This window comes from Camarhynchus parvulus, chromosome 15 (assembly GCF_901933205.1).
Source record: "Camarhynchus parvulus chromosome 15, STF_HiC, whole genome shotgun sequence".
Classification (NCBI taxonomy): Eukaryota; Metazoa; Chordata; class Aves; order Passeriformes; family Thraupidae; genus Camarhynchus; species Camarhynchus parvulus.
This window is the reverse complement of record NC_044585.1, coordinates 8,786,501-8,800,124: the sequence shown is the minus strand read 5'-3', so window position 1 is coordinate 8,800,124 and position 13,624 is coordinate 8,786,501. Positions and strand designations below refer to the sequence as shown.

Here is a 13,624-nt window from a genome sequence, read left to right as displayed (position 1 = left end):
AACTTTTTCCTCTCAGTCCAATTCCTAGTTCTTCCCTGACAGGAATTTATACATCTTCATTTCATCTCCTGTTATCATGTTTCCTCTTACTCATCCCTCCTCTGGGAAATAAGCATGGTACACACGGGTTAAAACACCATGCAGATGGTAATTGTTGCTTTGGAAGCCAATCAGCCCCATCCCAGTGCACAGTGCTATGATTCTGCCAGTCCAGCATTTACTGGGGAGCTTTACCTGAAGCCCAGAGCACCTCAAGATGCATCAGAAGTTTTACATCTGAACTGAATAGTCTAAGTGTCCTCAGAAGTCTGTGGGCAGCATTGTGTCAGGTAATGCTGGTGTCTCAGGCAAAAACTCAGCAAGTTTAGTATTCCTTCTCATCTCTTAGGACTAACCATTATTTCCATGCCTAACCTAGAAATTGGAAAAGAAGAAACAGAGAATGTAGGTGGGGATAAAGCTAGCCTAAAAAAGTGTTAGTAAATTAGTTCAGGAGTTTTTCTGATACTTTCCTCAAGTCAGACAGCTGGATGGACTAGAACATGACTAATTGTGCAGATTCTCATGCATTCACAGCAGTCACTTCAGTCTTACAAAGTTACTTTTATTTGAAAATTATACATCTTCAACAGTTTATTCCATTATTAAGATTTTTCTTAATAAAAAATTCTGCTCTCCGTAAAAAAGCTGTCATTAACAAAGTCATTTTCTCTTGCTTTTCACCTCATTTTCTGATAGGAGGTAGAAGGAACAGCACGTTTAGCAGAGCCATTGTCTTCCTCATTTTCGTGGGGACGCTTTCTCGTTGTGGTTGGCTGCAAGAAAAACACAGGAGGATTGCTCCAGGAAACTAGGTGAGGCAGAACCTGACTTTCTGCTTGCTCCAGAACTAGAGGTGTTGGACAGTGTGACCAAAAACTAACCCATGTTTCTCTCCCAAGATCCATCTAATTATATTTGATGGTTCTGATATAAGACATTGCTCCCAGCTTGAAACAGCCACTGTTCACAATTTTCCTAATTAGCATCTGGTGATGAATGGCACAATGCTGTCCTAACCTTGCACCAGCAGGAGAATTTTTACTTCAATACTAAACATTAGTGACTTTAATCCATTAAAAAAATACATTCAAAAATTTTATTCTAAATACAGGAATAATCCTTTAAAGCCTAGGCAAGTGTTTCTATACATTTAAACAAAGTGTTGACAAAACATGGAAATCCATTGCTGTTCTTCAGGAAACAGAACTAACCAGCAGGCTACCGTATACAAGCGTACATTTTTCTGAAGTCTCAAAATTAACTGATTTTCTTATTAAAGATTACTTCAAAACCTAGTTTCTCTATGCATCAAATATGAATCTTCAAATATCTATTGCACATACCATTTTTGATGTTTCTGGTGAGTTTATATTGGTACGTGTCTGAGCAAGTAGCTGTTCAAATGTAGCTTTCATATCCTCATCCTGCAAAAAAAAACAGCATCTAAGTAGTATATAGAGTATTTAAGGGAAAAGCAAAGATTGGGAAAATCAAAGAGAAGTGAATGGGACATTCAGTGCTAGAGACAATTAGAAATAAAGATCATTGAGGTCTTAAGGATTTCAGCTGTTTTAACTGAGTTTTTTTAGGTGAAGGCAGTGGAGAGGGTCCTTTTCCTAAGCAATGCAGTATTGCAGTATCTCCTTTTTTATTTAACTATTCCTAAGTGCTACAAAAAGGATTTAACTCGAATATCCATTTAATTTTATATAGAATTTTGACTTGTTTTTTTTTCCACTTCACCTGATTTGGTTGTGGCTACAATTGAATTGATGGATAAGGTAAGAAATATTTTTCCATTGATGTAACAAAGACCTGTGGGTTTTTCTTCAGCATGCAACCAAACTAATCTTGTACCATTCAAAAAACTTCAGTGAAGATTTCAGAGGCAGAAACAGCAATAATGGTTTATATGCCTTTAAAAAATGTTTTATTAAGTAAATATAGGTAAGAAAACGTTTCTACTGAGCAGTACTTAGGTTTACACAGCTCAACAAGTTTTAAACTTCTAGATTTGAACAAAGAATGGAGAAAACAACTTGTTTTGAAAACATTAATTTGAAAGCACTACTAGTTTAAATAAATATGCAGAACATGCTTACTTCTAGTAAAAAATTTAAAAATTTCCTAGTGCCCCCAAAATGATCAGAGGGCTAACAGGCATCAGCTGGTCACAGAGACAATGGGGTTTTTCCTGCTGACTTCGATACTTCCAGACAACACAAGAGGGAGAGAGGAGCCAGTAACTCCTCACTGCTCACAGGAACAGGACTGGGGAGCTCTTTTGGTGCTATGAGATGTGTGATATCCTAAACTGAGCATGCTGGATGCTGGCCTTCCAAGCAGGCAGTCTACATCACTCATGAACACCTGACACTCTTAACAACAGCCCCTGCAGGGAAACAGCTCAAAGAACAGCAGCTGAGTGCTAGATGGCATCTGGATTTATGGCTATGATGTTTTCTGGAACCTTCTGTCCTGTCTTCAAAATTAAACCTAACAGTAAGAGATGTCTTTACATGGAAAATATAATCAAGTTAATAACAACTTGAATATATATACTGAAATATCTTAAATTCTTAGCTCATCTAAATCAATCATCTATTTCCCCTTCCCCCTTATGCATATCAGCAATTCTTAAAATCAATGTTGCATGGTTCTGAATATTTTTTCTGCTCAGATTTGTAATTCAAATGTAAGAATCTATTTCTGATCAACTCACTGTAGATGTTACACACAAAACTAGAGTAAGTAAACCCCATGAATGCCAGGAAATGCTTCCTGATGCCCAGGAGCATAATCAAGACAAGTTAATCACTTTAAAGAGTAATCCACACATGTTTTTTGTCTCAGAACACTATCAGCTGTTGAGCACTGAGGGATACTCCCTCGCTTCCCCCATTTCTTATGCTCTTTACCAAAGCATCTGAAATTCTCCTGTTCCCAGTGGGGGAACAGGAATAGCCTTGTGCTTGGTGTGAATAAACAGAACCTGTTGCACGGCTCAGATGTAGGCTGGGTGACATTTTTCAGCCTCTTTAAGCAAAAATATTCAAGAAAGCTCATAGCTACCTCTGCTAAAATTAAGAAAAGACCACCTAAAGACTATCCCTCTCAAACCTAATTAGACTGTAACAGGAAGCAGGGAAACCATCACTTCCTACTCAGAGGGTTCCCAAACCAGGGACATTTATTCCTGCACAGCAGAGTAAAAACCAACTAGTATTGGATGCTTGCCAGAAACAAACTGCACTGCCTGCCCACACAAACACCTGAGGAGATGGGCTCTGTTCCAATGCTCAGGAGAGGTCCATCCTACCAGAACCACACTCAGACCTGGGGTCTAAAAACCACATCTTGATCTCACATGTGAAAGCGTTCTGGGAAGAGGTGTCTCAGAAGGGATGCAGAAGCTGCTTATTGTATTGACAGAAAGTATTCAGGAGACTACTCCATGCTGCTTTTGCAGTCTCTCTACAGGGACTAAATCTTTGAAAACACAGGACATGAACAAGTTATCCCTCAAACAACTCAGCTTTCACTTAAAACCCAATTCCTACCTGCAGCCAAGGATGCTCTAAGGCCTCCTCTGTGGTAAGACGTTTGCTTGGATCCACCACTAACAGCTTCTTCACCAGATCCAGAGCTAAGACAATAAAATGAGCTAGTTGGCATGTGATCAACACATTCATTACCTGAAATATGCCTACACCAGAACCATGTGTGACAATGTGCCTTACACCCCTTCAGAGCAATGCATACAAGTGCAGGCTGGGCAGATCCCTTTTCTTTTTGCTATGCATGGGAAGGGCTGCAAACTGCAACCATCTTTCATCTTTCCTTCACATATACACAACTCAACAATTCTCAGTACACCAGAATTACCCAGAGATGTATTTAGCATATACACAGTTTATGTTCTGAGCATGCACAGGAGGCTCAGCACTTCCCTAAAAGCTTCAGTATTACTGTTGAAAAGCAACGACAGCTTAATTTATCCTGGTTTACAGTGTCTTGGAAAGGAGATTATCCATCTGGGAAAGTGGGAGAGGAGAGACAGGACATACACATGTATGCTGAACATAAAGTTTCATCTTCTTAGGAAGCTGCTTAGTAGACGCTGTGAAAATGTGGCATTTATATTGTATTTTATTACTCCAAATCTCCCATAAAGGATTTTCAGCAAGATTTACTTATCATTTGATCAGATTATTCTGAATACATACAAGTAGGGCTATGGAAATTATGTTAAGATTGTACATTCTCATGAATGTTTGACTTAATATTGAATAAGGTCCAAACTATCCAGGAAGGAGTTATATTTGATAAATTTATTAGACAAAGGATGACCACATCATTTATTAGAAACTCCTCTGCACATACAAAGAAGTGTCCAAGATAAATACCATTATTATTTTGTGCATATAAAATGTCCTGAAAAACTAAAAGCACACAGACAGTAATTATCATTTTAGTTTGCTATGCAAAAACTCAGTTTCACAGACTACTTCACTTACAGTGGGCCAAACATAATAGATGATTCCTCAAATGTGACTGACACTTTCAGCTCAAAGACTAGCACCATGAAAGGACTCTCTTGGAACGTTTGGTTTTTGGAATTCTAACTAGTTTTCCTTAAATTCCTGGTATTTTTGGTTCAACACTTGAAGAATCTTTAGGCAAAGTCTGTAGACCAGCTTGATAAAGTCAGAAGAAAAAGTGAAAAGAAGGGAAATAGATGTATGTGCCCACAAACTCTATACTTGTGTGGTTAATTATGCTAAATACTACTAAGAAATCTCTTCAATAATAAAGTATGTTCTCTTTTTAATGCTTTAACTATGAACTTCAAAAAATATATTTAATATATTAGCTTAAAAACTAAACATATTAACAGTGTGCCATGCAGCTGAAGGGAGGATAAAGGAAAACAAAAACACCAAGAAAAGAGGTAGATATTTTGCTATCCACTGTGCTGGAGTCATACCCATGTCTGACACATGCTTCCACTCTTTTGGAATAAATGTGTATTTTCCATGAGTGATTTGATCCCTCAGAGAGAGTTGAGTGTTTTGCTCATTGAATGGTGGATATCCACACAAGCTGTATAAAAGAAAAGAAGTAAAATAGCACAGAATTTCTCATAGCAAATGAAACACTGAAATCACACATTTTAAAGCATCTGCTATCGTAGTGTTTTTATACTTGTAGAGTTTTAAACTTTCACTTCCTCATATAGACACTGAAGTTGCCAAGTCTCAAGCCATGTATGTCACAGACTGCCCAGTGAAGGTACATCTCCACAATATCTTACCATACAAAAAGAATAACTCCTAAACTCCAGCAGTCCACAGCTCGGCTGTATCCAGCAGTCCCAAGTGAATTTAGAACCTCAGGAGCAAGATACATGGGAGTACCACATAATGTTTTCATAAGAGAAGCTTCTCCAAGAATCTTGGATTGTCCAAAATCTGTAATCTTGCATTTAAAAATGGTAACACCACATTACATATTAGGATGGAGTGTACTAGAACACATCACATTGTAGACATACATCAGGAGGTAGCATTAAGTTTCTTCCTTCCAAGCCAGTTCCAGTACATGACTATGAATAGAAGTCACCCCAAACATTATTAAGTGAGAATGGGAGAGGAGGAAGAGGGAAAAATATGACAAAGGATCACACTTTACACTAGCAAAAATACTCTAAGATATGGATATAAATGGACAACTACAGAATAAATGTATTGTAGCCTATTAGAAGAGTTTATGTGAAAAATAAGCATTTCAGCATACAAATATAGTAAATGCTTTCTCTGGGGGAAAATAAAAACAACACAAAAGAAAATACACAACCCTAATTTCCCCCCACCCCCAAAAAAAAACCAAAAGAACAAAAGAAAAAAATCACTGTCACCACACAGCCTGGACATTTGTGGGAATGCTGTCTGTAATTCAAGAATTTAGATTTTATAGGGGAAAAAAATCATTGACATTTGAAAATACATATGCAGTGTATGGGTTGAAATATCCATAAAAGTAAAATTACAATTATAAAAAAAAAGGTCTGTGTTTCAAGTTACTTCATGGTTTGTACGACTAATTCCATAATATCTTTTTGGCTGTGTCCAATGAAATATCAAGAAGAATGTGAAGGAACACTCCCAAATTTCTCCATTAATAAGAAATGTAAGTTTCCTTACCTTTACAAGACATGTTTCTTCAGTAGATGAAAGCAGCACATTTTCTGGCTTTAGATCTCGGTGTATAATTCCATTGTCATGAAGATACTAAATACATACAGATGGGTAATTAAGGAAAAACACATTATTAACTTATTTTAAAATGTAAGCTTTCCATTTTTTCTCATAGCAATGGCAGGATAACTGAAATGGCTGTGTAAGAGGGCAAATATTTAAAGCTTCCTAACATGGGACTGTCTCTTAAAAAAAACAAAGTAAAACGAAAACAAAACAAAACAAAACAACACCCACACCAAAACACCATCACAAAGAAACAAAAAAGCACCTTAGAAATCATTATGCTTCAAATGTCAAATCTCATGCAAGCACAGTGTGCAGACCCACGTTCTGTGTCACCTTTGTAGGAATTCTGCTTTTCTGTCTCTCTCTTGTTAAACCAACTTGTTAAGAACACTGTGCTGATTGCTTACATGGGTTTCAGCAATGACAAGTGACAGAAGAATTCATCTGAGTGACTTTTTTTTGGTAGAACTCACGATGATGTACCTTTACTGCCAGCAGCATCTGATAAAAGTACAACTTGCAGATATCTTCTTTCATCTTGATTGGCCTTGACACTCTGTCATACAATTCTCCTCCTTCCATCCTAAAACAAATGCAAGCTAACAAACCAACATATAACTTCCAAAAGATTCATCTCATTAGACAAGACTAAGACCAAAACATTTGGCTATTCTGGCTACAGAGAAAGAATAGATTTCTGAAAATGAGTGAGCAACATCCTAAACACAGCACATGCATGGCTGAGTTAAGGTCAATCTCTTGAGTTTGCACTGGGAGCTGTTACATGATTTTTGATCAGCCTCCACTTACAAGCTCAAAAATAAAAAAAAAAAAAAAAAGCAGCAATCCACAAAAGCAGCAGAGCAAACAATACCCAAGCCCTGAGTGCCTACAAAGAATAAAGGATGATTTCTCCTGGTTATCCTAGCTCCTAATCTTACAAAGGTTTTAGAGGAAAATGGAGGCCAGCAAAAGGAAAACAAAATAAGAAAAGCAAAACCTCCACAGTTCATTGTGGCTATAAAAAAAAATTCATTTTATGCATTTACTTTCAAACAGGCTACTTACAGTTCCAAAACAATGTAGTAATCCTCTGCTTCGAAGAAGTTTTTAATCTTGATTAAGCAAGGCTAACAAAAAAGGAAACACAAATACAGACACACAAATAGAATAATTTGTAAAAATTAATCCCAAAGTTCTTGTTTAAGTATTTCAAACCAGGTCACTTAAGCTAACACTTAACACAAGTGACTTGCAAGCACCCCAGACCACACCCTCAACATTTTATGTATTTTACATGCAGAGGAAAGAGAGGATACAAATTCAAGAAATTGCCAGTGAAAACTAACTAGTCTTTATATTCAGTTGTTTTGCAGCATCTACAAAAACTTGCATCAAATAAAAATTTCTGCTACAAGGGCTCAGTTAAAACTTCTCCTGTTATGTTCCTTCTCAAATTTACATCTCAGTATCCAAAGCTTTAAAGTCTCAAATCTGTTAGGATATAATACATTTAAAAGAAGAAAAAAAGATCCATTCAATAATTTACAAGGAAAATTATATATCCCTTTTAACACATTTCTGAATGGATAAAATTGCTCTTTCATTACTACACTAAGGTCAGTAAACTAAACAAGTACATACAGGAGAGAGCAAAAAATAATAAAAATCTACAGTAATACTCACATGATCTATTTTCTTCAAAATTTCTATTTCTGTATTGATATTTAAACCTGGGTTCTATTAAAAGAATCAAATACCATATTGGGTAAGACAGAGCTGTTCTGGAATAAGACATATGAGAAATAAGAGACAGTACCAGGAAATATATAATTCCAGGCCTTTTGCTACTCTAAGTGACCATAACATACAATTTTATTTTCCATAAAATGATCAGATACCTTCAGTGAATTAAATAAACAGTGTGCTGTCACTATCTGGATCAAGATATTGCTCCAGACATGTAATTTCACTGCAGGTTAGATATCCCCAACTAGCTTCCAAATTAAAAAAAATAAAATACTTTTTGCTTATATACTTGAATTTAAACAGCTTTTCTCCCTCCAAGATGCTTTGCAGATGGGCCAACCTAAAATTACATGCTACTATTTTGCAAGATAACATAAACAGATTCTCTAACCCGTGGCTAAGGCTCAACTAATGAAATCAGCTCAGCAGGGATTTTTTTGCTCTTCTTCCAATCCAAATCAATCTTGGAACACACAACTGAACCCATACACAACATTCCAGATATACTCCTGTGTCTGTTTTGTGGAATGCCATGTAGCAGTAATTATAATTCACAACAGCATCTTGAGCCAGTTGTCTTTGTACTTCTCCAAATTCTGGCTTCTGCCATTAGGCCTTCCCTAAAGGCTTCATACAATTTTCTTCAAATGTATTATGATGGAGCATTCAACAAAATTAGCTTAGTTGGTACACTTTTTGGTCAAGACTGTGCTGGTTATCATGTGTCTATCTGATGCATTTTAGGACATAAACCAAACCCTGCAAGACTCCACACCACCCATTGGATAAATCCCATTAAAAGTCCTAAATGGTGAACATAATGTGGTCAAGGAATAAAAACAAGAATATGTACATCATACAAGATCAAAAAGCATTTTTAAATTAAATACTGAAGACCTTGAGTAAGAAAATTCTTATTTGAAAATAGCTGAAGAGTCTGAGAAGTTACCAAATATTCCAGGACCACTGCAAGGTGGCCAAGACAGACAGACAAAAATACTTACTTCTTCACTCAGGCCACTTGCCACAAACTTCCGTTTATTGATGATTTTCACTGCAACTTTGTTACAGGTGCTCTTCTCAAATGCCAGTTTGACTTCTCCACAGGCACCACTGCAACAAGAGCACAGCTCTGTCAACAATCTGTGTGACAAGTGCAGGCAAATGAAAGCATAATTTGGAGCTGGCTGCTTTCTAACTTTCTGAATAAGGCACATTGCCTGTTCTGAGGAAGTACTCAACAGCTAAAGTCTACAGTACTTCTCAGGAAACATTCAAGAGTTAGAAATCTATTTAAACACAAGTGCTGTCAGGGGCCATTCATTCAAAACTGCAGGAGTCAATATTCTGTTTATACCAGAAGTGCTGGCAGGTAGGAAGGACAAGCTCTGTCAGCATCTCCTTCATGCAAAGGAATTTAGGAGACGAGAACTTAGGAATGAGTTCTCTTAACACTGCACAAATCTGAGGAACAGATGTGACAATACTTGTATTTTTACTAAATAGCAATTATATTACAGAAAGAAAATCTTCTGTTTTCCACTCAGATTTGTTCCTACTTAATTATTCTCTTCTAGATTCTTCACTGCTTCCAAAAGAGAAAAAAACCAGCTCCCATTTAAAATAGCTTCTGTCTCCTTTTTCCTGGAGAGTTCGTTTCATCTGAAGGCCTCAACAGTGATATTGTAGGAAGCTGTATTCTAACATAAAGCTCTTCCTTCTACTTCCAATAGCTGAATAAATTAATATACTAACTTTAAAAACACAGTAAGAATTTACAGACTTCGTTCCCTTCTACAGAAAAAAAAACCAACCCAAACAAAACCTGGTTTTTGCAATTGGTGGTAGGTTACAAACCCCAAACCAATTAGAGAGACAAAGCTGAAACTCCTGTTTAAATTGTTGTAAAATTTATTTAAATTGTTGTAATATTTATTCCCATGTTATCATTCATTTTTTTCCTTTTTTCTTTTAAAACAGCAGCTCAGTTAATATTGGTAATAATTCCAGCACAAGATACTGATAATGATAATGATGTTAACCCTTTCTACTGAGGGAAGAAGGATGCTTACCTTCCCAAAGTCTTTGACATAATATATTTCTCTCTGAATTCTTTAGGAAACATCATCTGATCATCCACCATAAGATCAGAAAATACAAACACTGGGAAGACAAGTGGAGATAATTTTCCTATTATTAGGTTTAATTTTTTTATTACAAGAAACAGCAATGTTTTGTGAGCTTTTATAGTCAACAATATAACTGAGAAAATACTGCCTGCTAGAGGAAAAACTAAATATATGTTATAAATTATACCAGCTATGGGTTAGCAAGGTGATCTTATTACTAAAAAATTACATTCTGGGATTAAATTCACAACAGTCTTTAAGTAATTGATTACATTTAAGGACAAAAGGAGCAAAAATTTCAATGTTCCAGCAAAGATCAAAGAGAAGTAATAATCAAGAAGACAGCATCTTAGTGGAAAATCAAAGACAAAGAAACAAAAGCCCAGCCCTGTTTATTTTTAAGAGGATTTTCTATTTATTATGCAGTATTTTGTTAGGTATCTGGGAGGGTTTTTTCAACTTTTCTTGAATAGTCTGATTCCCCTGTTCCCACCATCATATCCACAGCTACTGAAGCCCAAAAGGGTTTCACAAAGAGGAAAAAACCTATAAAAGTTTATACTCTAGTAAGGTGCTGCCTGATACAGATTTCTTTAAGTTCTCTTTTTCAGGTTTTTTCCTAGGGTTGACATGGATAATTTTTATGTGAGTACTAAAACATCTATTAATGAGATGTGCTCATGAAGCAGCTCAGCTCCCAAGAAACACACTCAAATCAATGCAGAAACAACCTCCTGGTCAATACATGAAAAATCTACTTAAGTTAAAGCACATTTTACCCTTATTGGTCTGTACAGACAATGCAATTTCAGAGTTGTGTGTCAGTGGAAGCCTCCTCCCTCTTCCAACGAGCTCTCTATTAACAAATGTCCCATTTGCACTGTGGTCTTCAATGTAGGCAACATAGGAATTTCTTGGACCCATTTCCTCAAAGGGAAAAAATGGGGAAGATGACAGTAAAGAACAAATGACTTTACAATAAAGACATGATACACTAGAAATTTACTATTGTTGACTCAAGAAATGAGACTGAGTTTATTTCATAAACCACATGAATGGGGCATCGCCAAAAGTCACGTTAAAGGAGTTAACCCTGAAGATACTTTGATTTCTTTAGGATCTCTGCCCCAAAGTCTCTTTTTAAATTATGCCAAAACAGACAGAATTAACAGTTTTAGCACTTACCCTGAAAATTCGGAAGTGCTTCTTGCTATAATTTTGGTAGAAGCCAGTCTCAGACAATCCCAGCTTAGAAAAGCTGTAATCACAGCTTTTGTCCCTCCCAAACCAGTACTCCTCATTGACACAGTCTGCAGAGGAGGGGAAGGTACAGCAGAGAAAGAAGACAATGTTGCAGGAAGTTAATAACTATGGCACCACAGAATGATTCCAAATGGTAATGGGTAGGATAACAGAAACAAGATTCTTCCCATAGAAAGTTTAACTCATACAAAGCACCACACCTTGTCCAATTCTTTAATAATTTTACCCTCTTCAGCAGTGGTATTTTTAGTTCACTGTCAGTAATACAGAGACATATAACTAAATAAAATAAATTATATATTTTTTTAAATTAAGCATGTAACAAAGAATATGAACACCCCAGGATTTCTGTAAGTCTATGGCAGCTGTATATCTGAGAACTCAGTGTAAACACTGGGATGTAGTGTGGAATAAAACATTATAGCAAAATGTTCCATACCAAAATTTGCTTAACTTGTACCTAAGTTGAAAATGAAAAGACACTGCTCTTCAGCAAGCTGCTCAGAACTTTTGTGAGATCCTACAAAGAAACCAAGAGATTTATTACAGTATGCACCTACCACAGTTGCTGAAACCTTTTCCAAGAGCAAAGAGTCGACCCCAAGGCTGAGGAACCAGCTCTTCAGATTCCTGGTCCTCAGGGATGGAGGGAAGCTCCTGAGTGGGAACAGTGTCCAAGGAACTGAGAGTCCCAGAACTTAAGGAAGACTGACTAGTGCTCTGTGAGCCACTGGAAGAACTGGTCCCACTCTGTGGCTGCTGGGCACTCTGAGACTGCTGTGCTTCACTTCCAGTCTCTCGAGACATGCTGGCTTTAAAAGATAATGTTAAAAAAACGCAATTACTACAGCAAAGTAAAACTGGCAAACACTCAAACACTGCACTATTCACGTCCAAGTCCATTCTCAGCCTCAAAGATGCAAAACTTACAACCAAAGTGTGCATGTCTGGGTTATACGTAAATTCCCAGGAAGTGTGCAAACCAGCATGGTTTTCCTTCTAAAAGGCAACGTGGGGCGGCCTCTGCTGGTTTTAAAGCAGAACTAAACCTGATTAATCCCCGGATTGTTACCGAGCACTTCAGCGCTCCCAGAGGGTCATACAGGCATGGGCTGCGCTCTGACAGAGCATCCCCGCACGGAGCAAGGGACCGCGGCTGGTCCCCGGCACAAAGAGAAAACTGAAAGGACAACTGTAAAATCACACAGGTTTTCTTGAAAGCTTCAGAGTGATTTATCACACCTGTACACAGTAACTGTACAAAACCTTGCCAGATTCAGACACTGCCCCGGCAGCTGCCGGTTAATTTTCAGACTGACTCAATGCAGGAAACAGCCCGGAAATTCACAGCCTGCGGTGCCTCCTTCTCTACTTAAATGCTGGCCCAGTCCCCGCTCTAGCCAGCTTCCTCCAGCACAGCACTGCTCAGGAGCCTTCCAACCTTAGCACTGCATATGGGGTTTTTAGCTGCTTGCCATACAGTTTAATGTATACTTCTCCTTATCGCTTTGCTACATATTTCATTACGAGCCATAAAACCACGGCAGCTCCCAGGTTCCCTCCCCCGTCCCGTTCCTTACAGGTGTTTACAAACACAGGCGAGGCCCAGAGCTGCGCCCGCAGACAGAACAGAACCACGGCACCATTCGGGCTGGAAAACACAGAGGCCATCGAGTCCCACCGCACTGCCAATGCCACCGTGCCCCTGTCCCCTGCTCCCACACCCACACGGCTGCGGGACCCTCCAGGGATGGTGACCCCACCTCTGACCCAGCAGCCCTTTCCATACCGGCGCTTTCCCTCGTGTCCAACCTGAACCTCGCTCTGAACGCTCAGACGGCGGGGCCGGCCCCCAGCGGCCGCCTCGCACCGTGCGGCCCTGCCCGCCGGAGCTCTGCTGCCCCGGACCGACACCGGCACCGGCACCAGCGGCCCCGCTGTCCCCACTGAGCACTGCGGCCCCGCGCCCGACGTGTGTGTCCCAGGAGAAGCGGGGCTGGCAGCCCACGGCGGCGCCGGGCCGGGAGAGGAGCGCGGGGCAGGGAGCGGGGCAGGGCCGGAGCGGGGCAGGGCCGGAGCGGGACCCGAACTCACGGCTCGCGGGGTTCGTGCCCTCGGGCCGGGGCCGCCGTGCGCGCCGCGCGCGCGCCCGAGCGCGGCCAATGAGCGGGCGGC

At 39.0% G+C, this 13,624-nt stretch overlaps 1 protein-coding gene across 3 annotated transcripts; it reads right to left on the bottom strand.

The window, feature by feature from the left end:
• Positions 1 to 581: 581 nt before the first annotated feature.
• On the bottom strand, positions 582 to 13,444 carry CHEK2 (checkpoint kinase 2). 3 transcript variants are annotated; one of them, XM_030958812.1, is made up of 15 exons: positions 13,239 to 13,444; positions 12,010 to 12,261; positions 11,372 to 11,496; positions 10,966 to 11,113; positions 10,130 to 10,220; positions 9,062 to 9,170; positions 7,995 to 8,048; positions 7,377 to 7,438; positions 6,792 to 6,891; positions 6,246 to 6,332; positions 5,357 to 5,520; positions 5,030 to 5,145; positions 3,603 to 3,688; positions 1,386 to 1,466; positions 582 to 815 (listed from the first exon to the last, which is right to left on the bottom strand). In XM_030958812.1, the coding sequence occupies exons 2-15, from the start codon at positions 12,254 to 12,256 to the stop codon at positions 720 to 722; spliced, it is 1,566 nt and encodes a 521-aa protein (XP_030814672.1). In that variant the 5' UTR covers positions 12,257 to 12,261; positions 13,239 to 13,444; the 3' UTR covers positions 582 to 719. The 3 variants fall into 3 exon arrangements, with proteins under 3 accessions (XP_030814672.1, XP_030814673.1, XP_030814671.1); XM_030958813.1 differs by having other exon boundaries at positions 12,010 to 12,257; XM_030958811.1 differs by lacking the exon at positions 13,239 to 13,444 and having other exon boundaries at positions 12,010 to 12,439.
• Between the last annotated feature and the right edge of the window lie 180 nt (positions 13,445 to 13,624).

Coding starts and splice junctions, on each gene's coding strand:
- CHEK2 (XM_030958811.1), bottom strand. CDS start 12,394: ATGCACACTTTGGTTGTAAGTTTTGCATCTTTGAGGCTGAGAATGGAC. Junction 9,171..10,129: donor ATGTCAAAGACTTTGGGAAG/GTAAGCATCCTT, acceptor CTCTTGTTGCAG/TGGTGCCTGTGGAGAAGTCA. Junction 5,146..5,356: donor GGAGTTATTCTTTTTGTATG/GTAAGATATTGT, acceptor TCTTTTATACAG/CTTGTGTGGATATCCACCAT.